The sequence below is a fragment of the Thunnus thynnus genome, chromosome 15 (genome assembly GCF_963924715.1).
Source record: "Thunnus thynnus chromosome 15, fThuThy2.1, whole genome shotgun sequence".
Classification (NCBI taxonomy): Eukaryota; Metazoa; Chordata; class Actinopteri; order Scombriformes; family Scombridae; genus Thunnus; species Thunnus thynnus.
The window spans coordinates 2,616,091-2,635,075 of NC_089531.1; the positions used below are offsets into that span (position 1 = coordinate 2,616,091).

Below are 18,985 nucleotides of genomic sequence, written 5' to 3' on the forward strand. Positions count from 1 at the left end.
AAAGTATTTACACTCAAACAACACTCTTAGATATTATGTGATTAATGCTACACAGTCATGGTGGTAGTAAGTCCATAATTTCTTTTCATAGTTTACAGTAAAGTCATAATAATTGTAGAAAATGCTTTGCTGGAGTCACTTCAGATTTGTCTGTAATAATTAGTAATTAAGTATTTTTAATGAAAAATCCTCCAATCATCTTATGTTACTGAAGTGTGTGTTTATTAGACATGGAGGACTGTCTATTAAGTGTGCAAAGAGTCTAATATTTTTATTTTTTTCAGATATATTAAAAGCATATACATAATCTTTTAAACAAAATCACAAAAGCCTCAGAAATATGTTCTAATTCTGAAATAAAAAGCAAAATATCATCAGCATAAAGAGATATAAAATGAGTGTGATCTGACATTTTAACCCTTGACATTTTTACAAACTGCTTCTGCTGAGGAGCTGAAACACAAAGACAAATGAAAGAGATGAAAAAGGGAAAGAATTCAAGTATTAATTAATTACATAATCAATTAAATGTTTTTTGGTTTATATTATAAATACTTGCTGCTGTAATAAAAACATGCAAAATGACAAATATATGTCACATGACATGAGTAGTAATTTACAACCCAAATGATAGTAAATTTTATCATGATAACATTTTGTAATTTATTTCTAAAAAGTAGTATGTTTGAGTATCTATGAAAAATAGTAAGAGATGAAATAAATAACTAATAGTATTTTTAGTGTTCATGTGTTGTAGTCAGTAGATTAAACTTATTAAAGAATTGAAATCATACTTCAACAGAGGTTAGATTTGATGTTCAGCCAAATGTTTCATATTCTGTATTGATGAAAGTATTAAGAATAAATCTTTTTTGTTGTTAAATACAGAATATTTAGTGTTAAAATGTTCAAATTAAATTATTAAAACCTCTGTTGTTTTTGTTTGAGTGCAGCTGTTGAGTCAGATCAGTTCCTCTTCAGCTGAGGGAGGTTTTTGTACGACGTTGTATCACTGTGTGAACGGGAAGTAGTTACTCTGCTGACAGTAATAAACTCCTGAATCTTCAGCCTGAACTCCACTGATGGTCAGAGTGAAGTCAGTCCGAGATCTACTTCCACTAAAACGATCTGAAACTCCAGGCTGAAGGTTTGTAGCTGCATAAATCAGGAGTTTAGGAGCTTCTCCAGGTTTCTGAAGGTACCAGCTGAGCCAGCTACCAACACTTGAACTGGTTTTACATCTGATGGAGACAGTCTGTCCTGGAACAACAGACTGAGATCCAGGAGACTGAGTCACAGTGATTTGTCCTGATGAACCTGGAAAACATGAAAAAGAAGAGAAGGCTTATTGAGACAAATCCAGCTTGGAGAAAGATGATCAACATGAAAACAGAAGAGTATCATTTCTTTAACATGGAGAATAGACGGAAGAAGGTAAATGCTGCTTGTTTCAGTGTTTCTCCATCACAGCAGAACATCATTGTGGTGAACCTGGTTGCATCCTGAAGCAAAGTTTTCACTAGAGAGTCTCACCCTGAACAAGGAGCCCCAGGGTGGCCAGCAGTAGAGTCAGTGACATCATCATCGTGCTGCCGGCGTGTCAGTGGCTGTGAAAGGTCTGGACAGCCACTGATCAACACTGGCCTCTTAACGGCTGGGAGCAGAGAGGCAGGACAGATATGCAAACACACAGAGTCAGTGAACTGTAGCTGTCCTCAACATATCATGCTGTTTCCTCCTCACTGCTGGGAGAACTCAACATTTACATCATCCATAATATAAAGGAGTGACAATCTGTGGGACAGAATTTCATTAAGCAGTTAGAAAGACTGATGTGAAATGTGTAAAGGAAGAATTTTGAGGCTAATTTCACAGAATTGTTTTCAGTTTTTTTCAACATGGCTGGTATTTTGTTTTTCTCAAGTGCAGAATGTGCAACTAGTGATGTGAAAGGCCTCAAATCCAGAGTTTTACAGATATATGGAGGTGTTTCTTCATTAAATGTGTTTGAGTTTTTTGTACAATGCTTTTTCACTGTGTGAACACATACTGACTGTTGATTTCATGAAGACTCTGAATGCAATAAACTGCTGCATCTTCAGCCTGAACTCCACTGATGGTCAGAGTGAAGTCAGTTTTTGATCCACTGCCTGAAAAACGATCTGGAATCCCTGATGCTCGAGTGGTAGCAAAGTAAATGAGAAGTTTAGGAGTTTCGCCATCTTTCTGTTGGTACCAGGCTAATATGTAGTCAGAGCCATCATAGTTCACAGGAGGATTAGTTTTACAGTTGATGGTTGTGGATCCTCCCAGAGTAGATGTCACTGCTGCAGGCTGAGTCACTGTGACCTGGCCTCTGGACTCTGAGGATACAGAGACAAAAACATAAGGCAGCGTCATGGTTTTGATGGTTTTGATGGTTTTGTCGGCTTCATTTCAGAGGGACGGATGTTCATAGAGGAGAGGAGTTTGATTCTCTGGACTTTACCTGTGAAGCAGCAGCAGAGGAGAGTCCAGATAAGGACGGAGATCAAAGTCATGTTTTTGATGAGGAGGATTTCTGTGGCTTCTGTTGTGATGAAGGACAGCTGTCAGTCATCCAGTGTTCAACTCTCAGGACTATAAACTCTCCCAGAGCACTGGAGCATGGTGCTGCTGATGCAAAGTGGCTCTCTATGGAAATGCTCTGACTGACTCCAACAGGGACTTGGATTACTCTGATGATGCTGTTTAATCAATGGATCAATCAATTTACCAGAATATTGTTCAGAATGTAATTTTTATGGTTTCAGCTTTTTCTCTCTGGACACATCTTTTTTTCAGAATGTCTCATGTTTATTTATATGTATTTCTAAAGAAATTAAGATCAATTTATCTTTAAAACATGAAATAAATGTACACATTCTGGAAATATCTGTCACTCAGGTGATGTTACTTGTAATTTTACTAACAGGGACTTGTTTTTTTGAGTGAGCCGTGTCTCTCTACAGTGAGAGGTTTTTGTACAACGACTCAGTCGGTTTGTATCACTGTGGTTCACGTTCGGTGGAGGAACCAGACTGGATGTTGGAAGTAAGTTTGTACTCAAATATTACACATAATGTTGACATTTAAAGCTTTAATGTGTTTAAATGTTTGTAGTAGATACAAATATCATCTGTGTTGATTTATATCACTTGTATTCTCTTCTGTTTTAATCATGATGTAACTCAGACCAGCTTCAATAAACTGGTCTTTACACATTATTGTCAAACTGAAATGTGAACAGCTTGAGAAGAAAAAAGATTAAAGAACAATACTTCTACTTTTAAAATGTTAACAAAAACTAGCATTTAAATTTCTACTTAATAGTTAACTATTATGAAGTTGAATTAAAATTTATTTCAACGATGTAAAAATGAAAAATGTTTTCATATCTCTGATCCTCTTACTGTGATTGGTTTCTTACTGTAAGATAATATTTAGTGTGATTTATATTTTTTGGTGGTGGGAGCTGTGATTATGAAAGTTTCTGATGCAGATTTGTGTTTTCATATTTTCTGTTAACAGGATATAATTGAGATAGATGTGATCCAGTATGAGGCCGAGGTCAAAGGTCATGACCAAGTAATTTCTAACCAAAAGTCTCCGGCCAATCTCTCTCCTCATTGGTCAGTAAATGGGTTGATTACCATTTTAAAACATTGGATCAAATCATAATATGGTAAGAATAGATGGAGAGAAGCTGTGATGGAAAACTTAATTGATTTCCCCCGAGACAATCATTGTCCATAAACTGTTTTCCTTAAATTGTTCTGACATATTTTCATTCATCTTAAAAACTGCAATGTGCAAATTATTTAATCTATTTAATATGTGTGTGTGTGTGTGTGTGTGTGTGTGTGTGTGTGTGTGTGTTCAGTGAACTGTATCAGTCTCTGCAGTAGCTTCCAGCTGCAGCAGTCAGTTCAGTTTCTGTTCAGTCTGACTGAGGGAGGTTTTTGTACGACGCTTTTTCACTGTGTGAACACAGCCTGACTGTTGATATATTTATAACCCTGACAGTAATAAACTCCTGAATCTTCAGCCTGAACTCCACTGATGGTCAGAGTGAAATCAGTCCCAGATCCACTTCCACTAAAACGATCTGAAACTCCAGGCTGAAGGCTTGTAGCTGCATAAATCAGGAGTTTAGGAGCTTCTCCAGGTTTCTGAAGGTACCAGCTGAGGTAGCTGGTACTATGACTGGTTTTACATCTGATGGAGACAGTCTGTCCCGGAACAACAGACTGAGATCCAGGAGACTGAGTCACAGTGATTTGTCCTGATGAACCTGGAAAACATGAAAAAGAGGAGAAGGGTTATTGAGACAAATCCAGCTTGAAGAAAGATGATCAACATGAAAACAGAAGAGTATCATTTCTTTAACATGGAGAATAGACGGAAGAAGGTAAATGCTGCTTGTTTCAGTGTTTCTCCATCACAGCAGAACATCATTGTGGTGAACCTGGTTGCATCCTGAAGCAAAGTTTTCACTAGAGAGTCTCACCCTGAACAAGGAGCCCCAGGGTGGCCAGCAGTAGAGTCAGTGACATCATCATTGTGCTGCCGGCGTGTCAGTGGCTCTGAAAGGTCTGGACAGCCACTGATCAACACTGGCCTCTTAACGGCTGGGAGCAGAGAGGCAGGACAGATATGCAAACACACAGAGTCAGTCAACTGTAGCTGTCCTCAACATATCATGCTGTTTCCTCCTCACTGCTGGGAGAACTCAACATTTACATCATCCATAACATAAAGGAGTGACAATCTGAGGGAGAGAACTTCATTTGATTTCCATCAAGCGGTTAGAAAGACTGATGTGGATTCTGTGATTTTGAGGCTTATTATAAAAAAATTGTTTTCAGTTCATCATTTTGTCTGTTGTGTATCTTGTTTTTTCCAAAGTACAAAATGTGAAATTATTCGTGTGAAAGTCCTCAAAATCACCACATAGATAAATAAACAGTTTATAGATAAATTTAAGAGTTTTCCTCATTAAAATCTATTGATTTTAATGACAATTGGATTCAATACTAATGTTGAATGTTAGAAAACCTCCCCAAATCCTTTTAAACTCTCCAGGCTTTCCCTTCAACTTATACATTATCTTTTCATTTGCTAGACACGATGCTAATTCATCAGTCCATCTAGCAGATGTAGGTGGATGTTCATCTTTCCATTGCATAGCTATACATTTGTTGGCTATGATGAGGGCAATTCTAATAAATTTGAGTTTGTTTTTATTGACTTGCATCATGGAGGTATCACCCAATAGAATTATTCTTGGTTCTGTGGGGATGGTTGTTCCTATGATGTCACTTAGCTCATTAACTATAGAGATCCAGGATGTATTTAGACATGGGCAGGACCAGAACATATGTATCAGTGTTCCTGTTCCAGTTTTACATCTTGGGCAGAACTCAGAATACTGAGGTTTTATTCTGTGCAACCTGTCAGGGGTGTAGTATATTCTATGAATGAGACTGTATTGTATAATTTTATGTCTACTGTTAAAAGAGAAATACTGACTACCAATACACAGTGATTCCCATTCCGCTTCTTCAAAATTACACTCAAGGTCTTCTTCCCATTTGCGTTTCACTCCTAACAATTCCCACCCTATGATTTGATAAATTCCTGAGTAAGTATAGGATATAAACCCTCTTACTCCTGAATACACTTTTAAGAGAGCCAGTCTGAATGTGGGATGGAGCTGGTGAAGCAAATAAGAAACTGATTCTAGGACAGACATGAAGACATCTATCAAGACAGACAACAGGAAAAATGATTCCAACATTCATATTGATCTGTGATATCTTTGACATCAGGGAAATACTGGAGTTGTAACTATTTTATCTCAGTTTATTGAAATGTGGATTCCAAAGGATGTAGGAAGGACGATGACAGGAAGCTTGTAGACAGATTGTGGGATTGACTGGTGTAATGCTGTACTGATGTGCTGCTGAATAATAAAGGTTGTTTTACACCTCTCTGTCTGAGCGTGTATATTTACACCAGCAGATGTTTGTGCTTCATCTGTTGGAGCTCAGAGGATCATAATGTAAGTTATCTGCAACTTTTCAAACAATAATCTTCATGTAGCTGCGATTCACAAACTGTAGACACCACGAGAGCTTTGATCAGTCTGCAGCTGCTTCCACATGTTCAGTGTTCTCACTGAATATCTGCTCTTCCAGTGGATCTTTTTCTCTTCATTCATGCTGCAACAATTATATTATCCTCATCTAACAGATCCACTACTGCCAGTCCAAACTTTCTCTTCAGCAGCGTTGTTACTGCTCTGTATAACAAAGTGAATATGAGAGAAAGTAAACACAGCTAGAACAGGTAACAGGTAGAGTCTACACAGAACTGTCAATCACCTGCTGAGCTGTGGAGACACCTTGATACAGAAGATTATTTCAAGCTTTAAGGAATTTGATGTTCTCAATGTATAACTTCATATCACATTTCATATGTTTTAATAGAGGAACAAAGTACCTGTTTTGCCTCTTTTTTCATTTACTTCAATGTAACTAATTTGTTTCCTTCAGTTTCTATCAGGTCATCAGTACAAAGTTGTTACTGTGTTTGTACCACTGTGAGACCAATCATGAAAAATATTGTGATTATTATCTGTGATAGATTCATATTCATTACTACAGACATATGAATGAATTGTCTAATGGTTTAATCTGAAAATGTGTGTGTGTGTGTGTGTGTGTGTGTGTGTGTGTGTGTGTGTGTGTGTGTTCAGTGAACTGTATCAGTCTCTGCAGTAGCTTCCAGCTGCAGCAGTCAGTTCAGTTTCTGTTCAGTCTGACTGAGGGAGGTTTTTGTACGACGCTTTTTCACTGTGTGAACACATACTGACTGTTGATATAGTGTGCACTCTGACAGTAATAAACTCCTGAATCTTCAGCCTGAACTCCACTGATGGTCAGAGTGAAGTCAGTCCCAGATCCACTTCCACTAAAACGATCTGAAACTCCAGGCAGAAGGGTTGAGGCATAATAAATCAGGAGTTTAGGAGCTTCTCCAGATTTTTGAAGGTACCAGTGGAGGGAGCTACCAACACTTGAACTGGTTTTACATCTGATGGAGACAGTCTGTCCTGGAACAACAGACTGAGATCCAGGAGACTGAGTCACAGTGATTTGTCCTGATGAACCTGGAAAACATGAAAAAGAGGAGAAGGGTTATTGAGACAAATCCAGCTTGGAGAAAGATGATCAACATGAAAACAGAAGAGTATCATTTCTTTAACATGGAGAATAGATGGAAGAAGGTAAATGTTGCTTGTTTCAGTGTTTCTCCATCACAGCAGAACATCATTGTGGTGAACCTGGTTGCATCCTGAAGCAAAGTTTTCACAAGAGAGTCTCACCCTGAACAAGGAGCTCCAGGGTGGCCAGCAGTAGAGTCAGTGACATCGTCATTGTGCTGCCGGCGGCGTGTCAGTGGCTCTGAAAGGTCTGGACAGCCACTGATCAACACTGGCCTCTTAACGGCTGGGAGCAGAGAGGCAGGACAGATATGCAAACACACAGAGTCAGTCAACTGTAGCTGTCCTCAACATATCATGCTGTTTCCTCCTCACTGCTGGGAGAACTCAACATTTACATCATCCTCATGTAGATTAAAAAACTAAAGATGTTGTCATTTGTCATCCTCAACAATCAAATCCTAACAGCGAATGATCTTTTATGTGAAATAGTTTTTCTTATTTAATCAGATCAAAGTCCAACAAAAAATAAATCTGGCCATGAAGGAAGCACAAAAACATTTTTACAGCATCAAATACAATACAGGCAATAAAAAAGAGCAAAGAAAACTGTTTTTTTTTCTTCTCAAAAACGAATACTGTTTAAAATATTTGTATGAAACAAATATTCATAAACAAAAAAAAACAATATTTGTGCTTTGCTGAATAACGTATTTGTATTTGGTCCCAACCCTAGCAGGTAGTCATTTTATGATCTGACTTCACATGCACTGCTGGGAAAATTCACTGGTCAAATGTCTACATTGTATTTAAATTAATGAACTATAATCACATTATTTTCTTTAGTGATTTTTGTATTGGGTTGAATACACTGTAATTAATTTGTAGCTGATACATCAGATTTTTACGTTGCACATACTGTAAATAATTGAAGTTTCAAAATCTTCAAGGGGAATGAAAGAATCTAGCTCGGGGCAGTTTGCACTTCATTTAATTTTAACAGATGAAGAGTATCTGGAGCAAATTCTGCCAAGTTTACTATGTACTTTAGTTTACTAGATTGAAATGAGAAGACGTGAGGTAGTTTGGAAGCTTTTACAGTTGACATTTATGAGTGAACATCATGAGATGATTATTCTATCTTGTCAGTTATGAAGTTCATCCAACTTTTTTATACAGAGAACGATGATGAGTGTGAGATGTGTTATTACATAATGTGATGAAGAGGATTTAACAGCTGAGGTGATGATGGGGCAGCATGAAAGAACAGAATGTCTCTGTTTGATAGATTTTACATTTTTGAGTCAAGATGAATCTTGAATGATTAAATATTTGTTTGACTCAGTAAGAGGTTGTTGAGGTGGGAGGTGGACTGTTTGACCTTCAGGAGGAAAACTGATAGAGACACTATGAACATCATAAATCATCTGTGTGTGTGTGTGTGCTTGTGTGTGTGTGTGTGTGTGTGTGTGTGTGTGTTCAGTGAACTGTATCAGTCTCTGCAGTAGCTTCCAGCTGCAGCAGTCAGTTCAGTTTCTGTTCAGTCTGACTGAGGGAGGTTTTTGTACGACGCTTTTTCACTGTGTGAACACCCACTGACTGTTGATATAGTGTTCACTCTGACAGTAATAAACTGCTGCATCTTCAGCCTGAACTCCACTGATGGTCAGAGTGAAGTCAGTTTTTGATCCACTGCCTGAAAAACGATCTGGAATCCCTGATGCTCGAGTGGTAGCACCGTAAATGAGAAGTTTAGGAGCTTCTCCATCTTTCTGTTGGTACCAGGCTAAACAGGGGTCGGATGCAGAACTGCCACAATATCCATTAACCTCACGATTGACCCTACAGTTGATGGTTGTGGAGCCTCCCAGAGCAGATCTCACTGCTGCAGACTGAGTCACTGTGACCTGGCCTCTGGACTCTGAAACATAAAGCAGCGTCATGGTTTTGATGGTTTTGTCGGCTTCATTTCAGAGGGACGGATGTTCATAGAGGAGAGGAGTTTGATTCTCTGGACTTTACCTGTGAAGCAGCAGCAGAGGAGAGTCCAGATAAGGACGGAGATCAAAGTCATGTTTTTGATGAGGAGGATTTCTGTGGCTTCTGTTGTGATGAAGGACAGCTGTCAGTCATCCAGTGTTCAACTCTCAGGACTATAAACTCTCCCAGAGCACTGGAGCATGGTGCTGCTGATGCAAAGTGGCTCTCTATGGAAATGCTCTGACTGACTCCAACAGGGACTTGGATTACTCTGATGATGCTGTTTAATCAATGGATCAATCAATTTAGCAGAATATTGATTATCTATGTGTCAGTGATCATTTTCTGTGTTTCATTTATGTTCTGTGAACAGATTGTCTTCAGAAATGTCTGTTTTGATTCATTTTACATCTACAACACTCAGTTTTAATTCAAGACATAATTTAAAATACAGTAAACATGAAACAAAATGATTAATTTTAGAATAAGAATATAAATTATTGGCCTACTGTTATATATTTTCATATCATCCAGCTGTGTTTCACAGACTGAGGCTGTTTTTGTAGAGTTTGTTGTGTTCAAAGTCAGAGAGCCGTGTCTCTCTACAGTGAGAGGTTTTTGTACGACGACTCAGTCAGTTTGTATCACTGTGGTACACGTTCGGTGGAGGAACCAGACTGGATGTTGGAAGTAAGTTAAACTTTAAAGTATTTCATTAAATTCTGAGTGATATTTAGTTTTTTGCACATATGTTTTCTCTAGAAATTGAAATTTCAGATTTTACATTTTCACTTCTAATTTTTGACCAACAGTTGTCCACCAGCAACAAAAACTAAGAGTTTTGTGTTTGAAATTTAAATGACGAATCAATATATTTTACGTGTTTAGTCCACAGTAGAAATCATGTAATGTTTTAGATTCAGGCTGAAATTTGAGGACTTGTAGTTTTAGTTTAATGTGACAAAGTCAGAGAGCCGTGTCTCTCTACAGTGAGAGGTTTTTGTACGACGACTCAGTCAGTTTGTATCACTGTGGTTGACTTTTGGTGGAGGAACCAGACTGGATGTTGGAAGTAAGTTTCTGCTCAAATATTAAATATCGAATTATCAGTTAAGTTTATCATTTCTGTGTCTGAACATTTGTAGTAGATATAAGTTTCCACTGAGCTGATCTAAAACACTTTAAAGTCTCAATTTTATTGTTCATTTCTCCTCTTTAACCTTGAAGTTGAACTCAAAGCAGCTTTACTGAACTTTTCTTTACATGTTCCAGTTAGTTTGTTAAATGTGAACAGCAGAAAGATTAAAGAACAACAATCCTACTTTAAACATGTTTTTAAAATTTAACCTTTAAATCTCCAATTTGAGTGAATGTTGAGTTAAATTTATTCTGAACAGTGTGAGTGATGATAAAAAAAATGCTGAACGTCTCTCATCATTTAAAATGACAGAAATTGTCTTTTAACCTCAGTTTTAAATATTTCTTTGTTCTTAAAGATATTTGTTTCTTTAATATGTCTCAACATGTTGTGTATATTACGTCTGTCTGTTAGTTTTTCCTCATAATGTCCTTTAACACTGAATCTGATTAACTGTTGCTCTTTTGATAGTTTTGAAAGTAAATAATTGGTATAAATTCTAAAATTAAATCAAGGATGTCTAAGATATATTTACAAACTTTATGTCCTTATTTTCAATAAATAGTGTAAAATAAAATGCAGTAAAGAGTCATATGAGGACTCTTTCTGTGCTGATCTGCATGAGAGGTTTCTTGAAGGGAAGTGAAACAATGTGTGAGTGAGTGACTGGTGGAGCAGAAAAAACATCTGACAGAAACTCCTTAAAGGGGAAAATCCACTCTCACACAGTAAAGGTGTCCAAGTGTCTGGTGTTTGATTGACAGCTGTGTGGTCCCTGTCCTCTAATGTGATTGGTGTCTCCTAGGTGATGTCCGTCCCACCCTGACGGTGCTGCCCCCCTCCAGCGAGGAGCTGCAGCAGGGAAAGGCCACGCTCATGTGTCTGGCCAACGATGGCTTCCCCTCAGACTGGAGTCTGGCCTGGAAGGTGGACGGCAGCAGCAGCAGCAGCTTGGAGCAGAGCAGGAGCCCCGGGGTGCTGCAGAAGGACGGCCGCTACAGCTGGAGCAGCACCCTGAGGCTCCCTGCAGACCAATGGAGGAAGGTGGTCTCTGTGACCTGTGAGGCCACCCAGGGCTCCCAGACTCCAGTCTCAGAGACACTGAGGAGAGACCAGTGTTCCCAGTCCTGACCTGACTCACTGCTACTGCTTTTACTCTGCTACTGCTCTCACTCTGATCTCTGCAACTATCTCTCTCTTTTATTTCACATGTTTCAGTAACAATATTTACTTGCTTGTTGTAATGTTTCAATATAATTTCAGTATTTCCAGACAATAAAGATCTGTTCATCAAATCACTTGTTTTCATCTTTATTATTATAAAAGTGTCTGAATTATTTTCTCTTAATGGTAACAGTAATGATATTAAATCCTGATAAAAACTGAGTTATAAATGTTTCAACCGCTCTATGAAGACTTCAGAAGGAAAATGTAAGATCACATAATGTATTGATTCATATACTGTATATTAGGAAAGTATTTACACTCAAACAACACTCTTAGATATTATGTGATTAATGCTACACAGTCATGGTGGTAGTAAGTCCATAATTTGTTGTCACAATTTACAGTAAAATCATAATAATTGTAGAAAATGCTTTGCCGGAGTCACTTCAGATTTGTCTGTAATAATTAGTAATTGAGTATTTTTAATGAAAAATCCTCCAATCATCTCATGTTACTGAAGTGTGTCAGTGCAAAGAGTCTAATATTTTTATTTTTTCAGATGTATTAAAAGCATATACATAATCTTTTAAACAAATTCACAAAACCCTCAGAAATATGTCCTAATTCTGAAATAAAAAGCAAAATATCATCCGCATAAAGAGATATAAAATGAGTGTGATCTGACATTTTAACCCTGGACATTTTTACAAACTGCTTCTGCTGAAGAGCTGAAACACAAGGACAAATGAAAGAGATGAAAAAGGGAAAGAATTCAAGTATTAATTAATTACATAATCAGTTAAATGTTTTTTGGTTTATATTATAAATACTTCCTGTTAGAATAAAAACACGCAAAATGACAAATATATGTCACATGACATGATTAGAAATTTTACAACACAAACGATGGTAAATTTTATTATGATAACATTTTGTAATTTATTTCTGAAAACTTGTATGTTTCTTTATCTTTAAAAATAGTAAGAGATCAAATAAATAATAATAGTTTTAGTGTTCATGTGTTGTAGTCAGTAGATTAAACTTATTAAAGAATTGAAATCATACTTCAACAGAGGTTAGATTTGATGTTCAGCCAAATGTTCCATATTCTGTATTAATGAAAGTATTTAAAATAAATCTTTTTTGTTAAATACAAAATGTTTAGTGTTAAAATGTTCAAATTAAATTATTAAAACCTCTGTTGTTTTAGTTTGAGTGCAGCTGTTGAGTCAGATCAGTTCCTCTTCAGCTGAGGGAGGTTTTTGTACGACGTTGTATCACTGTGTGAACGGGTTGCTGTTACTCTTCTGACAGTAATAAACTCCTGAATCTTCAGCCTGAACTCCACTGATGGTCAGAGTGTAATCAGTATTTGATCTACTTCCACTAAAACGATCTGAAACTCCAGGCTGACGGTTTGTAGCTTGATAAATCAGGAGTTTAGGGGCTTCTCCAGTTTTCTGAAGGTACCAGTGGAGGTAGCTGGTACTATAACTGCTTTTACATCTGAGGGAGACAGTCTGTCCTGGAACAACAGACTGAGATCCAGGAGACTGAGTCAGGATGATTTGTCCTGATGTTCCTGGAAAACATGAAAAAGAGGAGAAGGGTTATTGAGACAAATCCAGCTTGGAGAAAGATGATCAACATGAAAACAGAAGAGTATCATTTCTTTAACATGGAGAATAGATGGAAGAAGGTAAATGCTGCTTGTTTCAGTGTTTCTCCATCATAGCAGAACATCATTGTGGTGAACCTGGTTGCATCCTGAAGCAAAGTTTTCACAAGAGAGTCTCACCCTGAACAACGAGCCCCAGGGTGGCCAGCAGTAGAGTCAGTGACATCATCATTGTGCTGCCGGTGTGTCAGTGGCTCTGAAAGGTCTGGACAGCCACTGATCAACACTGGCCTCTAAACGGCTGGGAGCAGAGAGGCAGGACAGATATGCAAACACACAGAGTCAGTCAACTGTAGCTGTCCTCAACATATCATGTTGTTTCCTCCTCACTGCTGGGAGAACTCAACATTTACATCATCCATAACATAAAGGAGTGACAATCTGAGGGAGAGAACTTCATTAAGCAGTTAGAAAGACTGATGTGAAATGTGTAAAGGAAGAATTTTGAGGCTTATTTCACAGAATTGTTTTCAGTTTTTTTTAAACATGGTTGATATTTTGTTTTTCTCAAGTGCAGAATGTGCAACTAGTGATGTGAAAGGCCTCAAATCCAGAGTTTTACAGATATATGGAGGTGTTTCTTCATTAAATATGTTTGATTTCTTAAATGTGTATTCTATTGAATACACATTTATTTAAGATATGTATCATTTCTTTATGTCCTTTGAGAATATAACTTCTCATCCATATTATTTTCAAACATATTGGAATGATGTGTTTGATACTCCTCTTCCTTGGTTAAACATTTTTAGATGTATTTACTCGTCATCTTGCTCTACTTATTTATGGGCCTTTCAGTTAAAAACGTTTTATAAGATGTTACCAACAAGAAAAATGCTTAAGATATGGAGAATGACTGAGGATAATATCTGTAGATTTTGTGGTGATGAGGAGGAGGATATTATACATTTATTTTGGTATTGTCCAGTGGTTTCATCCTTTTGGCAGCAGGTGGCAAATTGGTTATCTGAACAAGCAATCCTTTTACCTTTATCCCCTCTCAATATTATTTGGGGTTATCAAGATGATAAAAACATGTTATTGAATATTATTGTGCTGCTTGACAAGCTTTATATATTTGATTCTCCAAAAAAGCTGGTTTTGAGTTCCTTCATATTACATTTAAAACCTTAATATTTGCAGGAAAAGATCAAATTAAATAATAATATTTCATTATTAAAGGCAGAGCAAAAAGCTCAGACATAAATAAATGGGAGATCTTGACAATATCAAAAACTTGGGATACAGAACTATGATTATTCTATGTTATCATAAATTAACATTATCTCTTTTTTATTCAGTTCCTTCTATAAAATGATGTGTTTAATTTAAATTGCTGTATAAGTGAATGTTTTTGAACCACAATCACATATAGTGCTTGACATGTTTGTACATATATGTATGTTTGTATATGTGTATATATATGTATATATGTGGTATGTCTGTTGTTTTTGTTTATGTGTGTGAGTATTGATATGTGTTTTTGTTTGTGTAAAATAAAACAAGAAAAAAAAGATCTAATGCAAATTTAAAAATAGGAGTGAGAATAGTTAGAAGACTTCTTTTAACTTCTGATCTGATTAGTAACTGAAAGAAGGAAAAATTAGGATTTCGTGATATTTGGTTGGATGTCATCAGCATACAAGCTGATCTTTTTAATGGTGTGAATGAAATGATGCCTGAGATGCCAGCCCGTTCTCACTCCCAACTAACCCTAACCCTAACCCAAGCTTCCGTGTGTGACGAGTTGGAGTGAGAACATGTTGGAGATGCTGATGCATTTCCTAACGGAAGAAACCAGGAGTCCAAAAAAATCTAAAGAGGAGAAGAGAAACAAGTCCTCCATGTCTAATAAACATTTGTAATTATATTTGTATTGATATATATTTACATTTATGATAAAAGATAGTGAACGATCCGTATATACTTGTGAAATAACTACTGGTGTGTGTGTGTGTGTGTGTGTGTGTTCAGTGAACTGTATCAGTCTCTGCAGTAGCTTCCAGCTGCAGCAGTCAGTTCAGTTTCTGTTCAGTCTGACTGAGGGAGGTTTTTGTATGACGCTTTTTCACTGTGTGAACACACGCTGACTGCCGGGATAGTGGAAACTCTGACAGTAATAAACTGCCGCATCTTCAGCCTGAACTCCACTGATGGTCAGAGTGAAGTCAGAGTTTGATCCACTGCCTGTAAAACGATCTGGAATCCCTGATGCTCGATAGGTAGCATAGTAAATGAGAAGTTTAGGAGCTTCTCCATCTTTCTGTTGGTACCAGGCTAAGCGATTAGAACCAAAAACATCCTGACTGGTCTTACAGCTGATGGTTGTGGATCCTCCCAGAGCAGATCTCACTGCTGCAGGCTGAGTCACTGTATACTGGCCTCTGGACTCTGAGGATACAGAGACAAAAACATAAAGCAGCGTCATGGTTTTGATGGTTTTGATGGTTTTGATGGTTTTGTCGGCTTCATTTCAGAGGGACGGATGTTCATAGAGGAGAGGAATTTGATTCTCTGGACTTTACCTGTGAAACAGCAGCAGAGGAGAGTCCAGATGAGGACGGAGATCAAAGTCATGTTTTTGATGAGGAGGATTTCTGTGGCTTCTGTTGTGATGAAGGACAGCTGTCAGTCATCCAGTGTTCAACTCTCAGGACTATAAACTCTCCCAGAGCACTGGAGCATGGTGCTGCTGATGCAAAGTGGCTCTCTATGGAAATGCTCTGACTGACTCCAACAGGGACTTGGATTACTCTGATGATGCTGTTTCATCAATGGATCAATCAATTTACCAGATTATTGATTATCTATGTGTCAGTGATCATTTGCTGTGTTTCATTTATGTTCTGTGAACAGATTGTCTTCAGAAATGTCTGTTTTGATTCATTTTACATCTACAACACTCAGTTTTAATTCAAGACATAATTTAAAATACAGTAAACATGAAACAAAATGATTAATTTTACAATAAAAATATAAATTATTGGCCTACTGTTATATATTTTCATATCATCCAGCTGTGTTTCACAGACTGAGACTGTTTTTGTAGAGTCTGTTGTGTTGAAAGTCAGAGAGCCGTGTCTCTCTACAGTGAGAGGTTTTTGTACGACGACTCCGTCAGTTTGTATCACTGTGGTGGACTTTTGGTGGAGGAACCAGACTGGATGTTAACTGTAAGTACCTTTAATTTCTACAAGAATTTAAATTCTTTTTTTATTCTATTTTCAGTTGATAAATTCAGGCTTTACTTAAACATTTTGGCTGCTAGTTTTATAAATTTTATATTTTTGCAGTGATCACTACAGGCTTCACTGTGATACAAATAAAAATCCGTCTGATCAAAGAAGTCTTTAGTTACACAGAAACTTTAGTTGAGACAGTTTCTACATTCTTATCATTTATACTGTTATTAAAAAGTACAACTGCTTATTTGAAGACAATATAATTCAGTTTTCAGAGTCTGAGTGACAGAAAATCTTCTTGATTAATTTAACGTAGTGATTATATAATTTCATCTGAAGAAATCTACCAGACATTTATTTAGTGAGTGTTTTATCTGGAAACATTTCATGTGTTTAACTCAATCTTCCTCTCAGAATAATGAATTTCATGACATGTCACATCCTCATTATAACCAGTGAATACCATAATATCACTGTAGCTGATTTAACCTCATGTTGTATTAATAGGATTAATTTTGTGAGTTGGAAAAAGTATTTTAGTGCTTAAAATATTTGTCATTAGTGAAGTCTGTCTGTTTTCATAGTTCAGTAGTGATGCCTGTGTAAATGAGGAGATTAAACACAAACTGTCTCTTTAACGTTTTGGCTTCAATTTAAAAATATGGATGCTCAAATAAAAGTATTTCTGCCTTTCTGTAATGCATAATATTTACTTCTTTAGCACTGATGTTTAGGTTTTTGAGTAAATTAAAGTAGTTGAAGAGTTGTTTGCTTGGAACCTTTTATCTTTAGTACTGAAACCTGTCTGTTGCCATGGTTCATCAGTGATGCCTGTCTGTTGCCATGGTTACTGAGCTCAGAGAGGGAAGTGAAACACTGAAGACCAGTTTAATCCAGTCTGAGGAAGACCAACAGAACCAGCAGCCTCCTCTGCTGCAACCAACAGGGTGGAGTTTATTTTCTCTTTGCATGAACTTTCTTCATGTTGTCTCTCTGTCTCCTCCTCCAGTGGGTCGAGTCACCCCCACCCTAACGGTGCTGCCCCCCTCCAGCGAGGAGCTACAGCAGGGGGAGGCCACGCTCGTGTGTCTGGCCAACAAGGGCTACCCCTCAGACTGGAGTCTGGCCTGGAAGGTGGACGGCAGCAGCAGCAGCTTGGAGCAGAGCAGGAGCCCCGGGGTGCTGCAGAATGATGGCCGCTACAGCTGGAGCAGCACCCTGAGGCTCCCTGCAGACCAGTGGAGGAAGGTGGTCTCTGTGACCTGTGAGGCCACCCAGGGCTCCCAGACTCCAGTCTCAGAGACACTGAGGAGAGACCAGTGTTCCTAGTCCTGACCTGACTCACTGCTACTGCTTTTACTCTGCTACTGCTCTCACTCTGATCTCTGCAACTATCTCTCTCTTTTATTTCACGTTTCAGTAACAATATTTACTTGCTTGTTGTAATGTTTCAATATAATTTCAGTATCTCAAGACAATAAAGATCTGTTCATCAAATCACTTGTTTTCATCTTTATTATTATAAAGGTGTCTTAATTATTTTCTCTTAATGGTAACAGTAAGGATGATAAATCCTGATAAAAACTGAGTTACAAATGTTTCAACTGCTCTATGAAGACTTCAAAAAGAAAATGTAAGATCACATAATGTATTGATTCATATACTGTATATTAGGAAAGTATTTACACTCAAACAACACTCTTAGATATTATGTGATTAATGCTACACAGTCATGGTGGTAGTAAGTCTATAATTTGTTTTCATAGTTTACAGTAAAGTCATAATAATTGTAGAAAATGCTTTGCTGGAGTCACTTCAGATTTGTCTGTAATAATTAGTTATTGATTAATTTTATTGAAAAGTCCTCCAATCATCTTATGTTACTGAAGTGTGTCAGTGCAAGGAGTCTGATATTTTTATTTTTTCAAATGTATTAAAAGAATATACATAATCTTTTAAACAAATTCACAAAACCCTCAGAAATATGTTCTAATTCTGAAATAAAAAGCAAAATATCATCAGCATAAAGAGATATAAAATGAATGTGATCTGACATTTTAACTCTGGACGTTTTTACAAACTGCTTCTGCTGAAGACCTGAAACACAAAGACAAATGAAAGAGATGAAAAAGGGAAAGAATTCAAATATTAATTAATTACATAATCAATTAAATGTTTTTTGGTTTATATTATAAATACTTGCTGCTGGAATAAAAACATGCAAAATGACAAATATATGTCACATGACATGATTAGTAATTTACAACACAAATGATTTTATTATGATGACATTTTGTAATTTATTTCTAAAAAATTGTATGTTTGAGTATCTATGAAAAATAGTAAGAGATGAAATAAATAAATAATAATAGTTTTAGTGTTCATGTGTTGTAGTCAGTAGATTAAACTTATTAAAGAATTGAAATAATGCTTCAACAGAGGTTAGATTTGATATTCAGCCAAATGTTTCATATTCTGTATTAATGAAAGTATTTAAAATCTTTTTTTCGTTATTGTTAAATACAGAATATTTAGTGTTAAAATGTTCAAATTAAATTATTAAAACCTCTGTTGTTTTAGTTTGAGTGCAGCTG

At 36.9% G+C, this 18,985-nt stretch overlaps 1 protein-coding gene and 4 gene segments (V, D, J or C); 2 read left to right on the forward strand and 3 right to left on the reverse strand.

The window, feature by feature from the left end:
* Nucleotides 1-1,009: 1,009 nt before the first annotated feature.
* Nucleotides 1,010-1,585, reverse strand: LOC137198554 (immunoglobulin kappa variable 1D-12-like). The segment is given in 2 exon segments: nucleotides 1,010-1,317; nucleotides 1,534-1,585. Coding segments are annotated over 2 exon segments (360 nt in total).
* A 2,410-nt stretch (nucleotides 1,586-3,995) lies between these two features.
* LOC137198555 (uncharacterized) lies at nucleotides 3,996-7,454 on the reverse strand. Its single transcript, XM_067612426.1, has 4 exons — nucleotides 7,409-7,454; nucleotides 6,888-7,192; nucleotides 6,608-6,620; nucleotides 3,996-4,312 (listed from the first exon to the last, which is right to left on the reverse strand). The coding sequence occupies exons 1-4, from the start codon at nucleotides 7,452-7,454 to the stop codon at nucleotides 3,996-3,998; spliced, it is 681 nt and encodes a 226-aa protein (XP_067468527.1).
* Nucleotides 7,455-8,908: 1,454 nt separating this feature from the next.
* LOC137198556 (Ig kappa-b4 chain C region-like) lies at nucleotides 8,909-11,639 on the forward strand. The segment is given in 3 exon segments: nucleotides 8,909-8,985; nucleotides 9,861-9,916; nucleotides 11,170-11,639. Coding segments are annotated over 3 exon segments (459 nt in total).
* A 1,169-nt stretch (nucleotides 11,640-12,808) lies between these two features.
* Nucleotides 12,809-13,381, reverse strand: LOC137198557 (Ig kappa chain V-III region MOPC 63-like). The segment is given in 2 exon segments: nucleotides 12,809-13,113; nucleotides 13,330-13,381. Coding segments are annotated over 2 exon segments (357 nt in total).
* A 1,981-nt stretch (nucleotides 13,382-15,362) lies between these two features.
* Nucleotides 15,363-17,821, forward strand: LOC137198558 (Ig kappa-b4 chain C region-like). The segment is given in 3 exon segments: nucleotides 15,363-15,398; nucleotides 16,307-16,382; nucleotides 17,401-17,821. Coding segments are annotated over 3 exon segments (432 nt in total).
* Nucleotides 17,822-18,985: the final 1,164 nt, after the last annotated feature.